Source organism: Acomys russatus, chromosome 7 (genome assembly GCF_903995435.1).
Source record: "Acomys russatus chromosome 7, mAcoRus1.1, whole genome shotgun sequence".
Lineage (NCBI taxonomy): Eukaryota > Metazoa > Chordata > Mammalia > Rodentia > Muridae > Acomys > Acomys russatus.
This window is the reverse complement of record NC_067143.1, coordinates 55,862,619-55,888,968: the sequence shown is the minus strand read 5'-3', so window position 1 is coordinate 55,888,968 and position 26,350 is coordinate 55,862,619. Positions and strand designations below refer to the sequence as shown.

General features: G+C 45.6%; 1 protein-coding gene across 1 annotated transcript; it reads right to left on the bottom strand.

Moving 5' to 3' along the window:
• Window positions 1–523: 523 nt before the first annotated feature.
• Window positions 524–24,427, bottom strand: Trim6 (tripartite motif containing 6). The gene is given in 16 exon segments (XM_051149348.1): window positions 524–1,234; window positions 1,625–1,651; window positions 2,202–2,302; window positions 4,057–4,079; window positions 6,049–6,279; window positions 6,941–7,036; window positions 7,600–8,033; window positions 8,036–8,068; window positions 14,271–14,291; window positions 18,055–18,618; window positions 18,861–18,887; window positions 19,140–19,240; window positions 20,272–20,294; window positions 21,461–21,691; window positions 22,969–23,064; window positions 23,935–24,427. Coding segments are annotated over 16 exon segments (2,991 nt in total). The 5' UTR covers window positions 24,358–24,427; the 3' UTR covers window positions 524–674.
• Window positions 24,428–26,350: the final 1,923 nt, after the last annotated feature.

Sequence of the window (26,350 nt, the reverse complement as noted above, 5' to 3'; positions counted from 1 at the left end):
ATCTCAATAGTTACTCAGAAGGGCACAAAGCTATTGCATAGAACATGGCTTATAACTTTCAGAAATCATAAATATATTTACTATGTATAAGGCAGTCAAGTGGGCATTTTATATTGACAGATACTTAGTTTCATACAATGATCTTGAGTACACTTCAATTTTCACTTTTAAAAAACCCTTGAATTTATTACAGTTTGTAAGAGGCAGCATTTAAAATTATATACCAGACATAACCCAAACTCTAGGCTACACATTGCTATTTATATTTTCTATTCCTCAACTTCCTGTTGAATGTGAGGTGTCCTGGGCAAATCAACACATTCTTCAAAGGTCGTTAGTGGGGGTCAGGGGCCAGTTCTTATGGACTGTCACGAACAACAGGGATGAGTGAGTGGCTAGAGGCTCTGTCATCTTTCTTCAATGCAAAGGCAAACACGGAAGTCAGAGGACATGGATGTCATACCGACTGATCTAGCTTTAGGCTTGATGAGCTGCCCTTCAGAATACGAATAAGAGTAAGTGGGTAAGCATCTCTCCTGAAGGACGCCAGATATACCAGATCTAAACATGACAAAAGGGAGACCATGGAAAGGGGTGCTCGAATGGCACAGGTATGTCTAGACGAAGGTGGGCATCAAGGCGAGAAGACTGGAAACTGATGAGAATGAGAAAACTCAGGCGTTCGGAGGACACAGGGTCATGGGGGCTGGACAGTCCCACGGATTGAAGTATGGATAAGCAGGCTGGGAGAAGCAGCATTGAGAGAACTTGTAAATGAGTGACCCATGGTTTGTGACATTGAAGAAGGACACTGCACCCTCTTCGCAGTCAAGGAAAACCCCAACCCGATGGAGAGGGACAGCCACAACAGGGATCAGAACTGTTGGGTTACAGTTGGGAGAACCCTCAAAGATGCTGTACTTGGATCCATCCTGTAACCCTATCACCCAGTATCCGTTCTGAGGTTTGTATCTGTGGTAAACACTTGGCTGAGTTTTGCCTCTTCTAACATGAAACTTTAAAGTACGTTTTCTAGTGTAAACCCCCAGGATCCAGGCGTTCTTCTTAGACACATCCACTTCCCAGTAATATCTTCCTGAGGAGAAACATTTGGAGCCCAAGATACCATTATTATAGCACTTAAGTGGCCAAATGGGCACAGATGTCACTTGTCTGTGATCTTCTGAAAGAGTAAGATTCAAATTTAGGTTTTCTGGATTAAATGTGAAGTCCGCTGCAAGGGAAGAAAAAAAAAAAAAGGATCAGGTGGCAGATATGGAGGCAGCTTGTTTGATGACATTGTAAACAGCAAACGCTAGAAAGGCTATAGGGGGAAATAATATTGATTGATTGTGGGAGATCATTAAACAAAACAAAAATGTTATATAGTTGTTGTTTACTTCAGGGTCTTGTGAAGTAGCCCAGGTTGGCCCTAGACATGCAATTCTCCTGCCTTGTCTCTCTAGTGCTGGGATTGTAAGCATGTACCACTGTATGAAGCCTTAGAGGAACACATTATGTATGTACGGCAACACAGGAGACAAAGGTAATGAGGTCTCACTGAAAAACACATCTTCAGAAAGGTCATCAGAACACAGTGATTTGAAAATCTGCAACTTCTTACCCCAGTAGCCACGGACAGCTGTTAGGTCTGAAACAACAAAAGATTTGGTGACTTTTGTTAGACAGAAAAATTTAGAAGAGGTAATACTTCGCTCTAGAGGCAAGAAAGGGTGGTACAGTGAAGCTACAAACTGGGAAATGAGAGGACAAAGCAGATACTTTACAATGCCCCCCTCAGATACTTTACAATGCCCCCCCCCCAGATACTTTACAATGCTCCCTCAGATACTTTACAGTGCTCCCTCAGACCCTGTTTAGTGCTCCTTAGATACTGTTCAGTGCTCCCTCAGAAACTTTACAGTACTCCCTCAGATACTGCATAGTGCTCCCTCAGATGCTGTTCAGCGCTCCCTCAGATACTTTTCCATACTCCCTCAGATACTTTGCAGCACAGCCTCAGATACTTTACATGCTCCCTTAGATACAACTGAATTTTCTTCTTCACAGAACACGTCTTCCCTGACTTAAAAAAATTTTTTTTCTTCTTTTCTTCTCTGACTTTTCATCTTTACTTTTAACCTTACAACCTGATGACACAAGAATGCTGTGTGTACATTTCCACTGCTCTCCTCACTCACCTCTAAACTTCCGTAGCATGCCACTGAGATCAGGAACTTGGAATACCGTCTTCAGTTTCTTAGAAACAGCTTTTGGCTTCTTCAGTGTCCAGATCTGACTCCTAGGGATGAAGAAATAGTTTAACCTTCACATCTGTCACAACTGTCTCTATCTCCTTCCACACCAGATGTACTTCACCTGAGCAGCCTAAGGAAAGCCTTTACTCTGAAGCAGAAGCCATAGGCCTCTATGAAATACGTTCCTACTTCCCTGCTATGTGACACTGGGAACGTCTACACCTCTTGAAATCACAGTTGCCTCTTCTAAATATGGGGTAACTTTCACCTTGATTGAAATCTCATGGAAATAGTATAAATTTGGATGAAAACCACAGAGAAGGCTTTGCCACCTCACTGAGAGTGGGGTGCCGACGTATGAGTTCTCAAGGAAACTAAGAGCAAAGCTGAACGTCCTGGCTGTGAGGTAGAGCTCTGCATAGACAGCCTGTGAGTTAGTGAGTAGTCTGAAACTTGGATTCGGATGGTACCCCCACCCATTAGAGATAATAGATGGGGGGGGGGGCGGGCAGAAAGCCTGAACTCCAGGCGTGGTCCATATCAGAGATAACAGGTTGTTATGGGGGAAAGTTTTATAAAAGAAAAATTATAACTTAAAATGAGCATTCAGCCTGACTTAGTGGCACCTGCCTGCAATCCCAGCACTCAGGAGGCAGAGGCAGGAGGCTCAGGAGCTCCAGGCCAATCGCATCTACTTAGCTGCATGGAACCTTGTCTCAAACAAACAAAAAACAAAAAACAAAAAACAAAACAAAACAAAAAAACAAACCCTCAAATGAGCCTACTTCTAATTGCATGTGTTTTTAAGGGAAGTTGATGCTATCAGGTTAGCAACTACAGATTCAAGGATTCTACGTTAACATAAGCACTTGTAAAGCCTGCAAAACAAGAGATTGATTATTAGAAAACTGGATCAGAACCACAAATCCCAAGGTGTGTCTGTTTTCAAAATTCAGTAGTAGTCTATTTTCAGTGAGAAAGTTAGTATGATGAGCAGTGCCCATGGCCTGTCTGAGGCCGTGGTAAGGCTTTCTGTATAAGAAACACTTACAAAGTGAGAGACCCAGGCCTGCCAGTAGGAAGTCACAGGAAAATGACTCAGAGCTCTAATGCGCTCTGTGACCATAACTCTGACTTAAACTGTCGCATTCACCACCGTCTACTTCACTCTTGGCTTGGGATGAAACAATCAAGTCTTCACCCCCTGGGACCAGCAGTGCTAAATAACCTGGCACCCAAATGTCCCTGATCTGGGAGATATTTTTTTCCTACTGGTAAGGCTCCTGTTTTGGTTAGGGTTTCTATTGCTAACACCATTGACCAAATGCAGCTTGGTGGGGGGGGGGGACAAGTGGTTTATTTCATCTTACATGTCCAGATCACAGTCCATCATGAGGGGCAGTCAGGGTAGGAACTCAAAGCAGGAAGCTGGCGGCAGGAACTGAAGCAGAGACCAAGGAGGAGTGCTGCCCATGGCTTCTTCTTTATGGCCTACTCAGCCTGCTTTCTTATGCAATCCAGGATGAGGGACCCAGGGTGGCACTGGGCCCTCCCACATCAACCATAAGTCAAGAAAACACCTCACAGGCTTGCCTACAGGCCAGTCTAATGGGTTTATTTATTCAATTGAGGATCCTTTTTCTCAGATGACTCTAGCTTGTGTCAAACTGACAAAAAACAACAACAACAACAAAAACCCAACCAAAAACCCAACAAAGCAAAACAAAACAAAACAACAGCAACAAAAACCTCATCAGGACAGCTACTAACTTATTTTCATTACACAAAAGCAACGTACCATTTCAAGATGCCGCTCATATCCTGGGAGAAGAAAAAAAAAAAAAACCACAAAGAGTTAGAATTAGTGAAAAAGAGCTAAGGAGGAGGGGGAAAAAGTAGAAACAAAATGAGAAGATGGAAAGTAAGTTATTTTATTTTTTTTCTGGATAGCTTCTCCAGATGTGGCACCCTCCTGCTTCAGCCTCTGAAGTGCTGAGCTTACAGATATTCACGAGCAAAGCTGGCTAAAAATAGAGTTCCTTTCCTTTTCCTTTTTTTGTTTTTTTTTTTGTTTGTTTGTTTTTTTGTTTTTGTTTTCTAGACAGGGTCTCTCTGTATAGCCTTGGCTATCTTGGACTCACCTTGTAGACCAGGCTGGCCTCCACCTGCCTCTACTTCCCAAGTGAAGGCATGCCCAACCACACCCGGCCCTCCTTTTCCTTTTGTTAAAGTTATGCCAAAATATCAACAAAAACTGTTAATCCTTAGTCTAGAAAGAAAAATCCTTAGTCCAGAAAAAAAAAAAAAAAGAAGAAGAAGAGGTGAAGTTTTCAAACTGGGAAGAAAGGGTGAGGCATTGCTACTGGCCTAAAAGAAATTAAAAGAATCATGGTGGCTCACTTTAATCCCAGCCCTCAGGAGGCAGAAAAACGAATTTGAGTTTCTGAGTTCAAGGCCAGCTTGGTCTACATAATGAGTCTCAGGTCAGCCAGAGCTACACAGTGAAACCCTGTCTCAAAACAAAAACAAGCTGGGCGTGATGGCGCACGCTTTTAATCCCAGCATTTGGGAGGCAGAGGCAAGATTGCTGTGAGTTCGAGCCCAGCCTGGTCTACAAAGTGAATCCAAGACAGCCAAGGCTACACAGAGAAACCCTGCCTCAAAAAGTAAAACAAACAAACAAACAAAAGTAAAAAAGAACCATAAAGAGCTGGGGTGTGGCTTGGTACTAGAATGCTTCCCTCGCAAGTGTGTGGTCCTGGAATCCCACCCAGTTTCTTGTGTTATAAACAAAATTAGATTAGTTAGCGGAGATGAAGAAATTCCCAGGAGTACAGAACCAACCAATACTGATTCAAGAAGACAGAAGATATGTATAGAATAAAAACATGTAAAAAAATTAGATTGGAAGTTAGCCTTCAAGCAAAGAAAGGCTAACCATCACTTTACTGTGGACTTTTACTGAAAGTTCAAAGAATAAGTAACACCAAAATTGTTAAGGCATTACAAAAAGAAACAAACAAACCAAAGCATGGCAGGGCTGAGGATACAGCTTGGTAGTAGAGTACTTGGATACAAAAATGAGAAAGGGTAGTCAAGGTGGCTCAGTGAGTAGATGTGCCTGCTGCTACATTTGATGGCCCGAGTTCAATTCTTGGGATCCATATGGTGAAAAGAGAGGCCAGACTCCCACAAGCTGTTCTTTGATCTGTGCATGTGGGCTGTGGTGTGTGTGCATGCATACATGTGAATCACACACAATAAAAAAAAAATATAGTTGAAAAAATTTAAATCCCAAAACAAAAATGAAAACCCATGGCTGTTATAGTCATGACCAAATATTTATCCCATAAATGATTCCATAGATGTAGGCTCAAGATACATACATCAGTCAATGTGACAGACTGTATTAGTAGAATAAAGAATAAAAACCACACAATCTCAATGATGGTGAAAGCACATAAAAAGCAGTTGACAAACTTTCATATACTTCCATGTAAAAACAAGAAGAAAGAGAGCAGGCAGGACTAGAAGGCACCGTGTGAAGTCTGCCAAAAATGTACCCCAACAGGAATGTCCTTCTTAATGGGGGGAAACTGAATGATTCCCTTCAAGATTGGAAAAGATATGAGCATTTTCTCTTCCACTACTTCTGAGACAAGAAGGGGGGGAGAGGAGGAAGGAAGGAAGGAAGGAAGGAAGGAAGGAAGGAAGGAAGGAAGAAAGGAAGGAAGGAAGGAAGGAAAAGAGGAGACATGTCTGCACTCTGTGGTGAGCTGCTCCTCCCTACCTGTAGCAGCTCCACCTCTGACCATTGACACCGACGCTCCAGGTCCGAGATAAGTTCCTCCAGCAACTGGGTCTGCTGAGTGAGCTCAGCCTCAGCCTCTGCCAGGCTGTCCAGTATCGTCTGCCCCTCTTTCCCTAGTCTTCTCAGCTCTCTCTGTTCCTCAATGTCCAGGATTCTTCTAAGCTGATTAAAGCCCTTTTGTATCCTTTGTCTCTCACTCTGGATCTGGAACTGCGAGAATGGACAGAGGGAGAAACAGACGTAATGACTGTCAGGCTGAAGTAAGATGTCAGTGTAAGATAGTAGACTTCAAAGCAGGGGCATGTAGGAATATAGAACAGCAATTTGGGGGATGCTATTTTTATCTTCCATTTTGCCTTTAGTACAAATAAGCCCAAACGAGAAAAACAAAACAAAACGAAACCAAAGCCGAAAATAAACCAGCCCTCTCCTTGTCTTATGTAAGGGTAATCCAAGGCTGTAAAGAGGCTCACACTGGAGACAGATGCTTGGACACTCATGCCTCCCTGAACTAGCACTCCTGGCTTTGAAACCTAGAAAAGCTGGGTTTTTTGTTTGTTTGTTTGTTTGTTTGTTTTGTTTTGTTTTTTGCCTGGTGTCTTTCAGCAGAACTGTCAGAGCCTTGGTGGGAAAGAGCACACAGACTCTTCCAGCCTTCGACATTCTACAGCTTATCTTTTTATTCAACTCCAAATATTTACATGTATTTACCACAATCTGCCCCCATCTCTCATTCCTAAAAAAGTAACTTATCAGATAGCTTTGGATTTATTAAGTGTAATGGAACAAAGATGAAGGGCCCTGATTGGTTTAGAACCAAGGAAGGCCACACTAAGGTTCCCCTCAGAATCACTCAGGAAGATTCTCTTGCCTTCCAGGAAATTCTGTCTTCTCTTATGTCAGCTTGCAATGTCATCGCCAACCCCTGCTCCTTCCTCAGCCTCTTGAGAGCTTTCTGGAGATTCTCCTGTGGAGGAGGGAATTGCATCTGTTATGCTTCCCACCTGGATGGAGAACTAAGAAAGAAACCAGGTTGTTCCCAGAGAAGGCCAGTTTATAAGAGCTATGAGGTTGATGCTTAGGGTTTACGACATGGAAGAAAACCTCAGGAGATGAATGCATTTTCTGTGCTTAGAGGAGTGAGTCATCATCCGCACACTGTCTTTCCTTAGAGCAAGTACAGACTATGTAGCAAGGCCATCTTTTCCTCAGACCAATGATCTCCCCAATTCACAATGCTCTGCAGCAGTTTCCCTGCTGAAACGAGCGGTGAAAGCAACTCTCAGAGAGTACTCCCCACCCATGCAATGCAAGGGGAGAGGGACCCCAAAACCTTCTGTTCTTGGTCAAGAGATTGTATGCACTGCAGGCCAACCCTTATATAACTGGAAAGACGTTTCTAGGTATTAGGAACCAAACATAAGGCAAGGGCTAAATACTATGGTGTCAGTGTCACTCAAGGATGACGGGAAGGTAAGATTTCTTACTCAGGATGATTCTCTGCCCTGTCTTCCTCCATCATGACCTTACCTGATATTCCTTGGCTGCATCCTCTCGGAGGAAGGTGTGGTGACCACGATGCTCCTGAGAACGTTCACAAACCCAGCAAATTACCTTCCTGTCTTCCTTACAGAAGAGGAGGAGTTTCTCTTCATGGTGTGTACAGAGATCTTTCTTTTTCCCAATGTCAGGGTTCAAGTTGACTTCCCTGAGTCTGTCCAGTCCACCTGTCAGATGCTGACCAGCCTGTAGCTTTTCAAATGAGAATCTAGTACCACACGCAGGACAGTTGTTGTGCCCTCTCGGGTTGATCACTGCATCCTTGTTCATGGTGAGGCAGGCTTGGCATACACTGTGGCCACAGCCTAGACTCAGGGGTTCTTTCAAAAGCTCTTGGCAGACAGAGCAAGTGGCCTCCTTCTGTACACTCACTGCAATGGTTGAAGCCATTATACTGCTCCCTTACTTCTTCCTGTCCTAACTTCTGAGGCTCTTCTTCCTTAAGGACTACAAAGCAATGGTCTATCAGTCCACCAGTGCAACTTCAAACAGCCCAGCCTCTATGTATCCTCACAGTGGGTGTGATATGACATAGAAAACATGTTATTTTCAGCTCTGCCTAGACAGAATCTGAAACCAAGGACAAAGCAATAATAATTTGGTGAATGGGGCAGAAATACTGCAGATGAAGACTGCTGTGGCGGCACAGAGAAGTGTAGGAAGGAAGGGCGAGAGACTCAGGAAACAGGGTTAACACAGGCCTTAGTGCTGTGCAGAAGTGCACTCTAACAACAAAAGACCTGGGGCCTGCATAGCAAACGGCAATGGACAGTGTCTCTCTTTTCCTCCTAGTATTTGTCACACAGTACAGTGTTGGGACAGTCATTTTGATAGGGACCTGGCAGGTTTGGGAATGTGCTTTCCTGCTTCCATTATTTAAAAAACAAACAAACAAGCCGGGCATGGTGGCGCACGCCTTTAATCCCAGTACTCGGGAGGCAGAGGTAGGCGGATCACTGTGAGTTCGAGGCCAGCCTGGTCTACAAAGTGAGTCCAGGATGGCCAAGGCTACACAGAGAAACCCTGTCTCGAAAAACCAAAAAACAAACAAACAAACAAACAAACAAAAAACCAGAACCTGGCAATGGTGGCAAAAGCCTTTCATCCCAGTACTTGGGAGGCAGAGGCAGGTGGATCACTGTGAGCTTGAGGCCAGCCTGGTCTACAAAGTGAATCCATGACAGCCAGGACTACACAGAGAAACCCTGTCTCGAAAAAACCAATAAATAAATAAAAATTTAAAAATCACATTTTAAGTCAAGATCTTACCAAAACAAGAACAAACCAATGCTAAAGTTAGTAGAAAGAAATAAGGATTGATATTAGTGAGATGGAGACTAAAAGAAGTTTTTTAAAAAACAAAAATCAATGAAACAGTTCTTTGAAAGGGTAAACAGGACTGACAACTTCTTAGCCAACCGAGCCAAAAGGATGAGAGGAGAGGATGCATATGATCAGTGCACATCGCAGAAGTGCACACGATTTAAAAGAACAACAGACAGTATTCTTAAAAGTTAATAAAAGCTAATGAACATTAAAAGATGATGTACAACCTGCTGCTGACTGGTAAGTAATAAAAAGAAACGTTTGAAAATCACTGTGAGGTCTGGAGAGATGACTCAGTGGTTAAGAACACCGGTTGGCCTTCCAGATGATCCAAGTTCAATTCCCAGCACCCACATGGAGACTCACAATATCCATAACTCATGTTTCATGGGATTTGACATCTTCTTCTGACCTCCAAAGACACACACACACACACACACACACACACACACACACACACACACACACACACACGCACACACACACGGCACACATTCTCTCTCATCCCCTTTTTTCTTTTTCTTTTTCATTATTTCTTTTACTTTGTTCTTTTGAGACAAGATCTCAAGGTCTCATGTAGCCCAGGCTAGGCCTCATACTGGCTGGATAACATAACCAAGGATGACCTGGAACTAACTTCTAATCCCCGTGCCTACACCTCCTAAATGCTGGAATTAGAGATACTCCCCACAGCAGTGAACTGTCTTGTGAAGCCCATACTTCCTCTTGGGTATACTTGCTCTCTGTAATAAATTTCCTACAGCTGGGCATGGTAATACACGCCTTTAATCCCAGCACTCGGGAGGCAGAGGCAGGTGGATCTCTGTGAGTTTGAGTCCAGCCTGGTCTACAAAGTGAGTCTAGGACAGCTAAGGCTAAGAGACAAACCTTGTCTCTAAAAACCAAAATAAACGAATAAACAAATAAATAAATAAATAAATAAATAAAACTTCCTCCAACTCCTCACAGAGCCTCCTCTCCTGATTCTTTCTTTGATGGCAGTGAGAATTGGGAAACGCTAGGGAGAGGTCTGTTACCAGCCCTCTCTGTACCTTTGAGACCTCCCCGGCCATGTACGTACTCACTGCAGCATCCCTCCATGCAGTATCCTCCGTGCCTACCTCCTGTTCCTTTCTCTGCAGCTCCTCTGGAGCATCTTCCTCTCGTGTCTAAGGAAAGTCCACCTGTGTTCCTCAGACTCGAAGATGCTACTGAAAAGCTGGGTGGTGGCGGCGGCGCCACACACCTTTAAACCTAGCACTTGGGAGGCAAAAGCAGGTGAATCCCTAAGTTCAAGACCAGCCTGGTCTATAGAGCTAGTTTCAGGACAGCCAGGGTTACACAGAGCACCTCTGTTTCCAAAAACCCAAAACCCCAAAGCAAAACAAATAAGATTCTACTGAAAAGTCTGCTTACTCTGAAAACTAAAGCTGAAAAGCTTTAATTTAACCTTTGAACACTGTGAACCATGGCATTATGCTTTTGTACAGTCTATGCTACTTGAATTTTTTTTTTTTCATGAGACAAGGTTTCACTGTTTCGTCTTGGCATGTGCCACCACACCCAGCTTTTATTTGGTTATTTTTGTTTTTTGTTTTGGTCATTCCTAGCTAGAGTGTAACTTATAAATTTATTTCATAGTTAGTAAATACTGAGTGGATGCTTATTATATTTTTTCATGCCAGAAACATGCTTTATTTCCACTAACATTTTTCATAATAACTGAATGAATGAAGAAAGAAAGAAAGAAAGAAAGAAAGAAAGAAAGAAAGAAAGAAGCAAATCCCTAATATCTTCTGTGCTTGGCCATGATTAAACTCTGGGGGGCTGGAGAGATGGCTCAGTGGTTAAGAGCACTTGCTGCTCTTCCAGAGGTCCCGAGTTCAATTCCCAGCAACCACATGGTGCCTCACAATCATCTACAATGTGATCTGATGCCCTCTTCTGGCATGCAGGTGTACATGCAGATAGAACACTCATATACATAAAAGAAAAGAAAAGAAATAAATCTTAAAAAAAAAAAAAAAAGAAAAGAAATAAATCTTAAACTCTGTCACAACAACCAGCATCTCCAGCATTCAGGTGTGGATTCAGAAGAAGGCAGGAGATGTGAACTCTGAAAGTTGAGAGTATTGCATAATGGCAGCTGTTTAAAACCCATCCATCGAGGTGCAACATGCCCATATGTTAGCCTAACACGGGAAATACGCGGGGTCAAGATCTTAGCAAGAGCAGTAACACTTAGGGCTCTCCCCAGCCATAGCCAACTCTTGTGATCTAGCAAACAAGGAACAGACACAAGGCCCAAGTAAGAAGGGCCAATAAACAGTCAGGTGAGGACACCAGGGTCAGTTATGCCTATTGAAGCAGAAACAAGCAAGTTTGGGGCGGAGGGGGGAGGGGGGCGGAGGGAGGAGAGGGGGTAGGGGCCGGGGGCCGGGGGAGGTGCACAGGCTTGCAGTCCTAGCCACTTATGAGGCTCAGGCAGGATGGTATATGGGCTCAGAAGGCCAAGGCCAGCCTCAGCAATGCAGTAAGTTCAGTCTCAAAAATAATGAATACATTAACAACAACAACAATCACTTTTTAGATAAAAACAAATAGACTCCTAAAATTGGAGCCCCAGAGGTACACAGGGTTAAAAAGTGGCGCAGGGATTATCCAACCTGTGTACCTGTGCGTTTTCACGGTAGGTCAGGGCTCAGGATGGTAGGAAGGTCACTGAGACAGCCCTCAGTGGCTGCTAGAAGGGGTGTAGAGGCTCCTTTTAGCTCAAGCCCTGAATCTCTACACTTTCTAGTAAGTGCAGGGGAGAGGGAACAAGGAAGACGGGACAGAAAAAGGGGCGCGGGGGTGAGGGTGAGGGCGCGGGGGGGGGGGGGGGGGGGGGGGGAAGGGGGGGGGGGGGCGGGGCGCGGAGCTTTGCTCTTGAGATTCCAGACCTGTTTGCAAGGTAGAATGTCCCACATGAGGAGCGGGAAAGGCTTGCCCGAGAGAAAGAAGGGCTACTCCAGAAAACAGAATTTCAAGACAATTTCTCCCCAAACTCCTTTTCTCCTTTCAGATCACAGCGGTTTCTGATCTAGGGCAATTTGACCTTCCCTAAACTCCGCTGAGTTCTCTCCTCCCAGGGTCTCCCTCCCTCAGCCCTGTACAAACTTTCACACACACCTTTGCACCCTCACCTCTGGGCCCGGAAGGTGAAATCTTTCCTCCAGGCTGAAGCGGTGAGGAAAAGCTAGGGGAAGCCTTTGCTTAGCCTACCAGCAGCCCCACCCTCTCAGGCTGCCAAGAAAAGAAACTGAAACTCCCAACCAGCCGGAGCAGGAAAGAGGAAGAAACTTCTGGGCCCCAAGGGATGGCAAACCTCTAGCCCACCGACAGAGGGCGCTACCGCAACCCTGGTGATCCAGGGGAGAACTGAAGACTTGACCTAGCTGTGAAATTTTCAGTGGCCAAGAAGAGCTTTTGGGTGGTGGTAACTAAGGGCGGTCACTGATATCAGGTGGGTAGAGTTCAGGTTATGGGAAGATCCCGCTCAGCAAAGAAGACAGCCAGGAACTCGGGAGAGGCAGGAAAAAACCTTTATTAACAAAGAAGTGGCCCAGCTAGCTTTACAGTTTCTTACATCCTTTCTTCAGGCCAGGCAGCACTGTCTAGTCACTGTCTGAGGCTGGTCTCTGAGTCCCTTTATCATTAAAGGGAGTTCAGTTAGGCAAGCTTACAGGTACAGAAGTTGCCAGAAGGCATAGTTTGTAGCCATAAAAGTGCACAGGCGTTTGTGAATAACAGAAGCCCTTTGGTGGTGAAAATTGAATATGCAGCATGCCCTTTGTCCACTGTGACAATCTCAACTGTCCTCATCCCCATCCCTCCAATTGGCTTTTAACAAACAGGCTGAGGGCTACACAGAGAAACCCTGTCTCGAAAAACCAAACAACAACAACAACAACAACCAGGCCAAACTCTTGGCCTACCGAAAACAACCAGCTCACTTAGGATTGGGCTAGAGTTTCTCTTAAAACAACCATGGCATCACATACGTTACCTCTCCCTCTTCCCTCCCTTCCCCACAAGCTGGGGAAGCCGCCAAATGCACAGACAGCTCTATACAAAGGATTGTCAAGTCAACCCACTCAACAAGAGGGAAACACCATGTCTAGACAGGAAACCTCCCCAAATACTCAGTGCTAGTGACGTTGCAGATCTTGGAGAACCTACAACCACGACTTTACGAAAGCGACTCAAGCCCTATGCGATCCAAACGTCTGTCCTTAGAACTGCAGGTAAGTGTAGTCTCCCCTGTATGTGAGGGGTGCAATAACGAAACCACCCACTTGGCTGCTGCTTGGTACACGGGAAGGTTTTTATTATCTAAGAGAATATCCAGAGTCATCTGGAAGAGTCCAGAGCAGAATCTGTCTGGACATGGCCAGGTTTATCTTGGAGAGAAGGGAGAATACCAAGGACAGTGGCGGAGAATAAGGGATATGGAAGATAGTGGTAGTGGGACACACCCTGTCCTTACACAGCGAACAAAGGGATACCTGAGGGGAGGCAGCATTCTAGCGTGTGAGAGCTTTGAAATGTGTAAAACGTACTTGTGAACAGGGACTCTAGGAACATGCAACCACAGTGTATGTCATTTTCAAATACATTGGTGGAGACAGGTGGGCAGATTAGTCAAAGAGGGGAAATCTCTGCTACAGGCCTCGGATGCTACCTGGTGACACACTTTTGCTCAGTTAGAAAACCAGTGCTTCAGCCTGCACTTTCCAAATTATTTATAGAAGGAACACAAAGACATGTACAGAGGAGGCCAATACAGAGCTAAGGATGGCCCCAAAGAATTTGACTGTGAGCTTTGTAGAATTCCAGTGTTGCAGAGCTTCTGGTGGGGGAGGAGGCCAATGCAGGGCTACTAACAGGGCCAAAGATGGTCCCAAAGAATTTGACTGTGGACTCTGTAGAATTCCAGTGTTGCCGAGCTTCTGGTGGGGGAAATGGGACACGGATGTTCTTTCCTCTAGAAAATAGTGTATTGTGCCTGCAGGCAGGCTCGGTATGTTCGTATCCAAAGGTCAAGCTCCAAGTGCAGTGGAGCTCTCCTTTTGTCTACAAGTTTGGCCTCTCTGTCTCCTATAGATCGTAACAAACAATTCGATTGGTTATCCTAAATTATCAGGTTATGATAATAAGGAGCTTGCCAAGGCTGCAGGTACACATGTAGGCTAGACCACACAGTTTTCAGTTCTTGTTTTCTTTGGCCTCTGGAAAACCCCACTAATTGCTTCACCAAACTTGGCAACACTCACCGACAGGGTAATCCACCAGGCCTGCAAAGGTTCAACAGGAAGGGTAGCTTCTTTTTAGATTTTGTTGACAATGACTATTTTATGTCAAAACCAGAACTTAAAAAGTATAAAAAGAAATGGTTGTGGAGTCTAAGCAGAGGGATCGGGGGGGGGGGGGGGGGCGGGGTTCTAAGAAAGAAAAGAGTTAAGAGGAAGGAAAGCTACCTCTAATGTGCTTATCCGCTGTGCTGCCTAGTAAGGGACAAGCAGAAATTGTACCCAATTCAATTTCTTGACCCAAACCCTAGCTATAGGTTGGGTGTGGCCAAAGTCGAGTCTGAACTTGAAGAGACCCTAACTAAAATTCCCGAAATCAGAAGGGGTGTGGGCGGGGCGGCATGTCTGGGAACCAGGCAATTCCAGAGGCTAAAAGCACCACTGGACTGCAGGAATGAAGAGAAAGTTGGTGGAGCAGGAGGAGAAAAAAAAAAAAAAACCTTTTAAATAATTATAGCCAAGAATTTTACAAAACTTAACTGTCAGATACCAAATCAGGAGTCCACAAAACTTAACAAGGCCCAGCTGAATACACTTCTCCCACCCCTGCACAGGGGTTCTCTATATAGCCCTGGCTGCTTTGGAACTCAGTCTGTAGACCCAGCTAGCCTTGAACTCACAGAGATCCCAAGTGCTTGGATTAAAGTTGTGTGACATCATGCCCTGCTAGACATATTTATTTGTTGAGATAGTCTTTCTCTGTTGCCTGGACTGACCTTAACAAGCTGATTTTTTTTTTTTAAACGTCATCTCTTTAGAATTTGATTTCCATAGTACCTTTTTTGTGGGTTTTGTTTTGTTTTTCAAGATAGGCTCTGGCTGTCCTGGACTTGCTTTGTTCACCAGGCTGGCCTCGAACTCAGAGATCTGCCTGCCTCTGCCTCCCCGAGTACTGGGATTACAGGCATGCGCCACCATCCATGCACAGCTAATTTTCAGTATCTTAACTTACTACATGAAGAACAAGGTAGGAAGACTTTTCTCTCAAGGTCCCTCTGGAAAAGGTTGGGGCTGAACATTTGCTCTAGTTGTCTGTTTAAGCAAGCCTTCCTTGAGGTTCTCACCAGAGGCCAGAGCCCTCAAGGACAGAAACGGCCTCCAGTCCTGATACCTCTCCATCCATCTTCCGGAAGTCCATGTTTCCCTGCTAGGTTCAATGATGGTCTTTTTCTTTTTTCCACATCCTTGAGGGGGGGGTGAGGTGGAGGTCTGTAGAGATGGCTTGTTAGTTAAGGGTATGCTTTACTCTTCCAGAGGACCCGAGTTCCATTCTTGGCACCCATGTCAGGCAGCTCACACCTGCTTGGAACTTCAGCTCCAGAAAATCTGATGCCTCTGGCCTCCTCACTCGCATACAAGCATGTATGTACATATGACTAAATTAAAATCTTAAAACAACCCCTCCCCCACACCCCAAAATCAGAATTCAGAGGTGAGTATGTAGATAGGTCCTGTAATAAACAGGTATACCTTCAAGTCTCGCTTGGTACTCTGGCTCTCCTGGCTGTGTGAGTCCCCTCAAGGACAGAAAGTTCATCTCAACTTTGTCCAGTAACAGGAGCTGATGTGTAGCTGAAGTTTTCCCAGTACCCACATTTAAAAAGCATGATAAAAGCTGGCTGTGGTGGCTCATGTCTGTAAGGCCAGCAGTTGAAAGGTTAAGGCAGGATGCCCACTACCAGAGTTTGAAGGCTGGTCTGCGCTACAGGGTTAACTTCTGGCTAGCCTGGTCTCAAAATAAAGTAAAAGAAACGGCTCAGATGAGGAATAAGTTTTATTTAAAATAATATACCCAACATATCATTTTAAGACAGTAGTTGGCGAGATTATTTTACATAGCTTTTATGGAAATCCAGGGTGTATTTCACAGTCACAGTATATGAAAGAGGGCACAAAAGCCACTAGTAGCTCTTGGCTACATTGTCAGCTGTCCAGCTGTAGCCCTTGGCAGCAGTGTTGGCCGTCCAGCTGTGCCCCGCTAACAATCCTTTCCACCCTCACACCTATTTCACACCTTTTTCACAGTTGAAGGTGAGAGCTTATAGCACCTCTCCAGCAAAGTCATAGCAGCTCACTCATTTGGAATTTGAAATTGAAAGAGAGGTCTGGGATGGAATGAAGAGGTAGTATAGGTCCGTAAACCCAGCAACTCAGGATGCTGAGGCCCACTTAGAAGTCAGCCTGGACACCATCGTAAGCTCAGCGCCAGCCTGGACCACTGGGAAAGACCCTGCGTCAAGAAACAAAACAAAACAAAAACCCCAACAACAACAAAAAACAAAACACACACACACACACACACACACACAAACCGCGGTTGTCAAGCTTGGTGCTAGAATGCCTGCCTGCCATAAAAAGCCCTGAGTTCAATCCCTAGCTCTACAAAAGCATAGGGGTTAGGGGAGGCTAGAATAAGTCACTCTGTGAACTTGGTTAACTGAATTTCTTCCTCTTCCTAGACAGTGACTGGTACTGGCTGATTGCTCTCTTCTCATCCTTATCTTATTTAAGCTCCTTTTCAAGCACAATTCCCACCCCCCATTTTTTTTACTACCACTCTTAAAATCTTATCATCATGAAGGCTGAAGGTTGTGGCAGCATTTATCATGAAACCCAAAGCTATAATCTCTTCTTGAAGCCATCAAAACTATAGCAGTGAGTGGATCTTTATTATTTTTTTTTTCATCAATGGTCAGTTTAGCTTTATTGTTATTTATCAATGGTCAGTGATTTTTTTTTAAAAGCACTCAATCCTATATATACATATATAGTAATTCCCTTGCCTATTGTTGCATTTCAAAATAACTTGACTGATACTATAAGCTTGCAAAGTTAGAGGTAGTTTTGTTTATAAAGATAGATGAAAACCAAACCTAAGAAATGAGTCAGCAAAAATAAGTCAAGGAGGGAATGTGACACATGGTAATGGTTTCCTTCACAGTTGTGAACTTAACGATGGAGACAACTCAGTACAGCCTGGCCAGCAGCACAGTAAAAGGCACACACAATTATCTCAATGACTAGAGAAAAGTCTATTGAATTCAATACTTAGTAAAAACTACCATCTAATTTATAAAGGATTTTTTTTTAACATTTGATCACAGATATCAATTTAAAAAAAAAAAAAAAAGTCAAGCCGTGCATGTAATCCCAGTACTCAGGGAGGCAGAGGCATGCGGATCTCTGTGAGTTCGAGGCCAGCCTGGTCTACAAAGCGACTCCAGGACAGCCAAAGCTACACAGGGAAACCCTGTCTCAAAACAAAAACACATACACACACACACACACAAAACACAAAACAAAACAAAACCCAAGCCAAAAACAAACAACAACAGCAAATCACCGAATCCTGTGCTTGTCCAGGTATTGTGAGATAGACCTATAATAAGTATTTGGGAGGTAGAGCGGAAGGACTAGGAGTCTGGCCAGCCTTGGCTACTTATAGAGACCATATCTCAAACAACATTAAAACAAAGCCACATCCAGGTATGTGCTTGTAATTAGGACTCTGGAGGTGCAAACAGGAGCATCAATTCTCAATTTCACTGTCAATTACACAGAGTTCAAGGCCAGCCCGTTTCAAAACAAACAAAACCCAGCAAATCAAAAGACACTGCTTAACAGAGAAATGTGAAAACCTTTCCCATGAGACGTGTCAAGGGTGCTCTCACTATGAGCCAGTGGGTGTACCCTAATGCGTGCGTTTGAAGGGAGCTGCTCAGGTACAGGCAGGGGTGGCAGACCTCTCAAGAGCTCGGGCGCCGCAGGGTCATTGGGACTACACAGCTGCAGGGATTAAAATAGGGACAAAGGGAAGTAGGGAAGTAATACTTGGAGAAGGTGTAGATGGGCAAGCCATGGTTTGTGACATTATAAAAGGAGACGGTGCCAGCCTCATAGTCTAAGAAAACCCCTATGCGGCGGGGCGGCACCGTCATGGAGAGGAGCAGGGAGGTGGAGGAGTCCTCATAGGCCCTGTACTCGTGTGTATGCTGCAGCCCGATCACCCAGTAGCCGCTCTGGGGCTGGTACCTAGAGCAGGCACTCTGCTGGCTGGGGTACTGGCTGAAGGAGAACATGGGTTCCACTGGGGAACTGCATACGCCCAAGATCCAAGATGTCTTCTTGGCCACATCCACCTCCCAGTAGTATTTTCCTGAGGAGAAGTGCTGAGAGCCCAGGACACTACAGTCATAATGTTCTTCCAGACAGGACGGCTCGGACAGCTTGGCACCCACAAACCTCACCTGCCGCCGGTTCTTAGACAGGACGAGATTTAAGTTAGCCGTCTGTGGATTCAGGGTCACGTCCACTGTAGGAAAAGGTTACAACGGCAGCAGATGAGACTGGAACACATGGGTCCCATGACTCTGAGAGGAGGGGGAGGGGGCAAAGGAAATAGTGGTGGTGGGGGGACCTAGAATTAGTTGGTTGAGGGCCAAGAGTTAGGGGGTGGAGGAAGGAAAGGTATGGACACCAAGACCTGAGAGGACATGCAGGCTTGTTGGGGGGAGAAGCATGTATCAGTTCAGAGAAGCCATGGATTCTACTCACCCCAGTAGCTTTGGACGTCGGTCAGCTCTGTAATGAGAAGTGTAAAACATGGTCAACAGAACGGATGGTGTCAGGTCTGGCATCTGAGGAGGTTCGAGAATGGTGGGGAATTCGGAGAAGGCATGAACTGGTCACCCCATCTCTGCATAATTATCTTCAGCACAGCACATCTGTGTCTGCAACTTCACTCATGATTATTACTCTCCAGTATCACCATACCTTCCGCCCTCTTCCTCCCCACTATAGGAACTTCACATGCAAACCCTCCCCCAAACCTACCTCTAAAGACTCTCAGCATCTTCTTCAGATCCGGTGCTCGAAACAAACTTTTCAGCTTGGTGGGGAGGGCTTGGGGCTTCCTCAGGGTCCAGAACTCGCTCCTAGTGAGAACAGACCTTATGAGAGCTTCAGGGTGCAGATTGTCTCCCCGTGCCTCGGACCCATTGATAAACTCAACATTCTTTCCTGGGGAAAGTCAGTATTGTGCACAGGGCCCTTGCCTGGCCAGAAAGCAGCAGCTCACCATATCGCCATACACTTCAGTAACTGATAACTTATTAAAGCCTCACTTTGTTTCTTTCCTATTGTAACCTCTATAAGACACAATAAGATTTTTCTTTTTTTATTTGTGTCCTAAGGGTAGTAGGCTATGGAGTCCTTTGCTACATGTAAAAAGGAAACACGCTGTTTAAAATGTAGATGCTGTACCACAATGTCCACCAGGAGGCGCTGGAGATGCCCATGCCCATCAGGAACCCTGCAGCCCAGCCTGAAAGAACACCTCTGAGCATGCTTTGAGGGTGTGGGTTTAGGTTTCAAGGCCAGAAACCCAGGTAGGTTGTCTTGAAGGGTAGGTCTGTGGGCATCTTTAGATGTGACCCTGGTAGATGACTTTGTAGATTTGATTACTGAAAAGAACTTGTTCTGTCCCAGGATCAAGGCCTGGGATATGTCTCAGGTCTTTGTTCTCATATGAAAGGATAGGTGAGCGCTAGGTAGCAAGACCAGGATTGGAGAGCCAGGGGAGAAAGGGAAAAGTCAGAGCCCGCATTTGCAAGGCCGGTTCTCAAGCCCCGGGAGATACATGGATGTGATGTCCCTCTAAGATGCCCAGCCAGGAACAGCGTATTATCAAGGTAGCTGGAAGGAGGAAAGCCAGTGTCAGAGGCAGGTAGAGAGGTGAGCGGGAAAGGATCCTGTCTCCAGGCTGCGTCCTCTTGCCATACCAATTCTACTACCAAGGATGCCAGCCTACTCCCCTACTTTTGAGGTTCCCTAAATTCCTGCAACTCAATACACCAGTCTCAAACCTGCCTTGCCTGTGACTTTCTCCTTTTCTCAGGAGGATAACTCTACAGGGGCCAAGAACCTTCTGTGAAACCCGAGGGGATGAACTTGTGATTTCACATACCTTTTTGTGACGTCACTCACATCCTAGGGAGGTAAAAAGACAGGTTAAGTGAAGGATCATGTCTTCTCCCCGCTTTACCAGCCCATGTGATGACTAGGAACAAACAAACAAACAAACATCCAATTGCTACAAAGTGAAGATGAGAACTCAGAGCAAGCCATGTGCAGCATGCACCTGCACACCTGTGATCCCAGCACTTGGGAGGTTGATGTAAGTTCGAGACCAGCCTGGGGTTATATAGCAAGAGTTCATCTCAAATGAAGCAAACAGACACACAAAAAATAAAAACAACCCCATCTCAGAGCAAAGCTCCTAGGGACCCATGTACAAATCTGGGTAAGCTCCTTTATGTTTATAACTCTTAGGGTTTTGGTTGTTCTTTTTTTGGTAGTGCCTGGGGTTGAAAGCAGGGCTTCATGTAAGTTAGACAAAGGCCCCACCCCTGAGCTATCTCCTCCTCCCTGTGTTTGAAATGTTATGATGTGTATCAGCTGTAATTTACCACACAGCACCTGGCCCTGCAGAGTGATGAGTGATGCCAGACTTAACTTCTACCCTTGAGATAGTCACAGGTTTTATTTTATTTTATTTGTTTTGTTTCTCGAGACAGAGTTTTTCTGTGTAGAACTTACTCTTTGGATCAGGCTGGCCCACTAGGGGATTCTACTAGAGTGAGTAAAGGCAGAAAAAGGCTGGTAAGTGCTCCCTCCAGCTTAATGTTGGCATGGGTTTTCCTATGATGAAACTGAAAACTCCCATCACAGCAACAGACGCTTTTCAGCTAGGACTGGACATCTTTTCCCTGGGGACACAGGGCAATGTTAAAGGGATTTGGAATGCCTCATGGGGCTGTTGACTTCTAGTGGGAAGGGGTCAGGAGTGCTGGGAAATTCCCTACAGGATGCAGCTAAGGTTTATCTGTATCAAAACATCAGTTGTCCCAAGACTGATAAAGCCTCCAGGAGACCATTGTTGAGTACAACAGATGCTCACAAGTCCAGATAAACTCCTGGGCTACTCTTGGCTAATAACAAATAACAGTGGGGCTTCCCTTAGCATTTGCATCTGAAGTGACTTAGACTTTGGCCTGTGGCTTCCTCACAGTTCAGAGGAAGCAGACTGTTCTCTCATTTGCATCGTGATGGTAGTCCTAGAGGTTCCCACATCTGGGGTCCTGCCCGTGTCTCACCTGCAGCAGCTCCACTGTGGACCCCTGACACCGGTGCTCCAGGTCAGAGATGAGATCTTTCAGTGCCTGGCTCTGGTGGATCAGGTCACCCTCGGCCTTCTCGATGATGCTCAGCCCCTTCCTCTCTTCCATTTCCAGTTTCTTCAGTTCCCGCTGCTCCTCCCTGTCCAGGATGCTTCGCAGCTGCTTAAACTCTGTCTGGATCCGGTGTCTCTCAGGCTCTACCTGATTCTTCAAGGACCAGAGGGGGGGAAAAACCAACAAGGCTGGCTGCAGGCCTAAGGGTTCTCCCTTAGGAGGAGGGTTGCAGCAGGAAGCAGGCCTGTAGGACCTGTTCTCCTTGCCCTCAGCCTTGGGCTGTCTTTATCTAGGGTTTGGAGATCTGTTAAGTGAGTCTTGGGCGGGTTTAGACTCCAGGAAGCTCATCTAATCTTAGGCTCAGCCTCTGCTTCTAGTTTTAAGCCCTGAGAGGAATTACTGGCCCACAATTAACCTACAGGTTAGAAATAGAGTAAGATCCAGAATTACGAATTATGGGTCACATCAGACTGGTTGGCCTGCCTGCCTGCTTTCTTTTTTTCTTTTTTTGGCTTTTTCGAGACAGGGCTTCTCTGTGTAGCCTTGGCTGTCCTGGACTCCCTTTGTAGACCAGGCTGGCCTCGAACTCACAGAGATCCGCCTGCCTCTGCCTCCGGAGTGCTGGAACTAAAGATGCGCGCCACCACCGCCCACCTTCTTTCTCTCTTTTGAGACAGGGTTTCTCTGTGTAACTGGCTGGCTTGGAACTCACTATATAGACGAGGCTGGCCTTGAACTCATGCTAGAATTAAAGGCATGTACCACTATGCCTGGGAAGCCATCCCTTCTCATATAATTGCCTTAAAAATCTGGGAAGGGTTGGAGAGATGGCTCAGATGGTAAGAGCACTTGCTGCTCTTCCAGAGAATTGGGTTTGATTCCCAACATCTAATGTTGGTGCATAACTGTTGGTAAATCCAGTTCCCTCTTCTGGCTTCCTCAGATACCAGGTGTGGTACTCAGTAATGCATGTAGGCAAAACACCCCAAAACAAAAGAAAATAAAATTTAAAGCTGGGTGTGTGGCACACGCCTTTAATCCCAACACTCAGGAACGCAGAAGCAGGATCTCTGTGAGTTCAAGGTCGGCCTGGTCTACAAAGAGAGGTCCAGGACAGAGAAACCCTGTCTTGAAAAACTATTAATAATAGTAATAATGATGATGATGATGATGATAGAATTTAAATTTAAATTAAAAAACAAAGCAAAAACAAACAAACAAACAAAAGAACAAACCCCAAAACTGGGTTGCTTTTTGGCATGTTTGTTACCTAACTTCCACCCCAACTCCCCAGCACAAGGAAGAGGACCAGACCAGGGGAAGCCCTTCTATCCAAAGGGAAGAGACACCGGGGCAGGAAGCCCTGGTCCTCAGCTCCCATGGTCACCTCTGTTGTTGTCCCAGATGACTTTCAAGAGAACCCCACTTGCCTTCCAGGATGCCCTCTTCTCTTGGATAAGAGCTCTCAGCCTCTCAGCTTCCTGTTGCTCCTTCCTCAGCTTCTTCAGAGACTCCTGGAACATGTTCTAGAAGGGACACACCAGGTTAAAGAGGGTCCTGCCTCAAATGGTCTTAGTACCTAGACACAGAACAAACTAGAATGAGATGATGCTGACTTCAGGGGAACCATGCCTTGGCTTCACAGTACCATCCTTCCAGAGGGAATGCTAACCAAGGGTTAGCCAGCCTTGTACAGCAGGCAGGTAAGAAGGTAAGAAAATGTTTATTATTAATCAAGAAGCCACCTTCTAGGTTCAGCTTCTTTTTTTGTTTGTTTGTTTGGTTTTTTTTTTTCTTTTTTTTTCGAGACAGTGTTTCTCTGTATAGCTTTGGCTGTCCTGGACTCACTTGTAGACCAGGTTGGCCTCGAACTCAAAGAGATCCACCTGCCTCTGCCTCCCAGAGTGCTGGAATTAAAGGCATGCGCCACCACGCCTGGCTTGTACAAAGAAATTTGAGCGTCAGGTATAGTTGGTAAAGTGTTTGCCTAACATGGAAGAAACACTGGTCACTCATAATCACAGAACTCTGGAAAAGAAGACAGTAGGATCGTTACCTACACAGTCAGTCTGAGGCTATACTGGACTACCTGGGTCCTGGGATCTCAAAAAAGAAGAAAACAAAGCTGGGCAGTGATGGTGGCGCACATCTTTAATCCTAGCACTTGCGAGGTAGAGGTAAGTGGATCGCTCGGTTTGAGGCCAGCCTGGCTTACAGACTGAGTTCCAGGACATCCAGGGCTACACAGAGAAAACCTGTCTCACCCTATCCTAAAAGTGGGAGGAGGAAGAGGAGGAGGAGGAGGAGGAGGAGAAAATGACGAGGACGACAAACCACAACTACAAAGCAATCAGATGAGAACATAAAGTGAGGTTAAGCCCAGGACCTGTTCTTACCTGGTACTCCTGGGCCACCTCCTCCATGAGGAATGTGTGATGCCCGCGGTGCTCCTGAGATCGCTCACAAAGCCAGCAAATTAACTTCCCGTCTTCCTTGCAAAAGAGCTGGAGTTTCTCTCCATGCAGTGCACAAAGAATGACGTTGAGCTGCTTTCCGGGGCCCAACACGACCTCTCTGAGTCTCTTCACTATGATGGCCAGGTGTCGATTAGGGCGGAGGTTGCCAGGCTGGTAGGTGGTCCGGCACACAGGGCAGCTGCTCTTCCCTTCTTGGCTGAGCACTGACTTGTCACTAGTCCCCATGAGGCAGGCCTGGCAGAAGCTGTGGCCACAGTCTATGCTCAGGGGTTCTGTCAGGAGCTCCAAGCAGATAGGGCAGGTGACCTCATCTCGGATGTCCACCAGGACTGCTGACGTCATTGTAGCCACTCTCTTGTCTCCTACCTGCCCAGCTCTGACTGGCAGACTGTTCTTACAGAACCCTAGGGAGAGAAGGGGTGGAGGGAGAGGGGAAGCACAGGCTAAGAAAGGAGAAAACTGGAATGGATACTGTGCACACTGGAAAGAGAGGTCAGCTACATGGGATGACAAAGGTCTCTCTCTCACTCTAATTCTAGCCACTGACCTCAACAATGCAGCACCAACGTCCCCTCTTCTTACAAACCTTATTACAATCGTTTCCTCTACCTCCTATTGGATAAAAAGACAAATGGGGCGTCTGGGGAGGCCTTGTGTGAACTGCATTGTCAAGTGGCCTTTCTTCAGACTACTTAAGCATGCTTTCGATGTTAAACACAATAAACGCCTGACCGTGCCAGGACTTCTGGATTTGCTGCTCCGGTTGCAAGGGGGCACACTCCATTCTGGCATCTGCACCAATGACTTCTTCCATGCTGTCTTATTAGAAGGCAACCGCTCTAGCAAGCTCCCACTACTTTCGCTTTCCTCATCACTGCCTGGTCACCTCTGATGCTCTGAACGGTTCCTACAGAAGTGTTAAGGTCCAAGAGATCAGAGCCTTTTGTTTTCGGTTCATGGTTGTACCCACAGCAGTTAACGTAGGACCTGGGTGAATGAAAAGCCAGAAGCCTCCTTTGGATGATCGATCCTTTCCCATGAACCTTTTCACCTCTTGGTTATCATTGCTTTATGCCTGCTGGGTCTCCAAGATTACAGGTATAAAAGCTTGTAGACATGTTCACTGTCCTCTGCTCCACCCACGCCTCTTGCTCAGCTTCTTCCCGGGAAAACCAAACAAGACAGGAGAAACCACAAAAGAGGGCAGCAATAGGTTTTACAACTGTCAGCCCTCCCCGGCTTTTTACTATAGATGGGTGTTTTGCCTATATGTATGTCTGATGCCCACAGAGACAAGAAGAGTGCATTGGATCTCAGCTGTGAGCTGCCATACTGGTGCAGGGAACCAAAGCTGGGTCCACATCAAGAGAAATGCTACTTTTTTTTTGGTTTTTCAAGACAAGGTTTTTCTGTGTAGCCTTGGCTGTCCTCGAACTCACAGAGATCCACCTGCCTCTGCCTCCCAAGTGCTGGGATTAAAGGCTTGCGCCCCCACACCCATTGAGAAATGCTACTTTTACTTCAGGTAAAACCATACCTGTGGGCTGGAGAGATGGCTCAGCAGTTAAAAACACTGATTGCTTTTCCAGAGGACCCGGGTTCAATTCCCAGCACCCACATGGCAGCTCACAACTGTCTGTAACTCCTGTTCCAGGGGATCCAACAGCCTCAGAGACATACATACAATAAAATACCAATGTACATAAAATAAAAATAAATGAATAATATTAAAAAAAAAAAAAAAAAAAGAATCCCCAAAACCATACTTGCAACACACTAGACTCTTGAGGAAATGTTCACCCTATGAGAGAATCTATGAGAGCATTAACTGGCAAACAAACAAATTGTAGTATGCCCATACAATGGCATATTACTATCAAAAGACAAAATTACAGGGGCTGGAGAGATGGCTCTTTAATTAAGAGCACTGGCTGCGGTGCTGGGTGTGGTGGCGCACCCCTTTAATCCCAGCACACGGGAGCCAGAGGCAGATGGATTGCTGTCAGTTTGAGGCCAGCCTGGTCTACAAAGCGAGTCCAGGACAGCCAAGATAACATAGAGAAACCCTCTATGTCTCGAAAAACCATCAAAAAAAAAAAAAAAAAAAAAAAAAAGGCACCGGCTGCTCTTCCAGAGAATTGGGGTTCAGTTTCCAGCATTTAATGGCTAATCACAATGGTCTGTAACTTCAGTTCCAGGAGATCTGACACCCTCATTCTAGCCTCTGAGGGAGCCAGGTACATGAGTGGTGCACAGACATTCATCCAGACAAAACACTCATACACATAAAACTAATATAAAAAGACACTAGGAGCTATGCACATGCTCCCCCTAT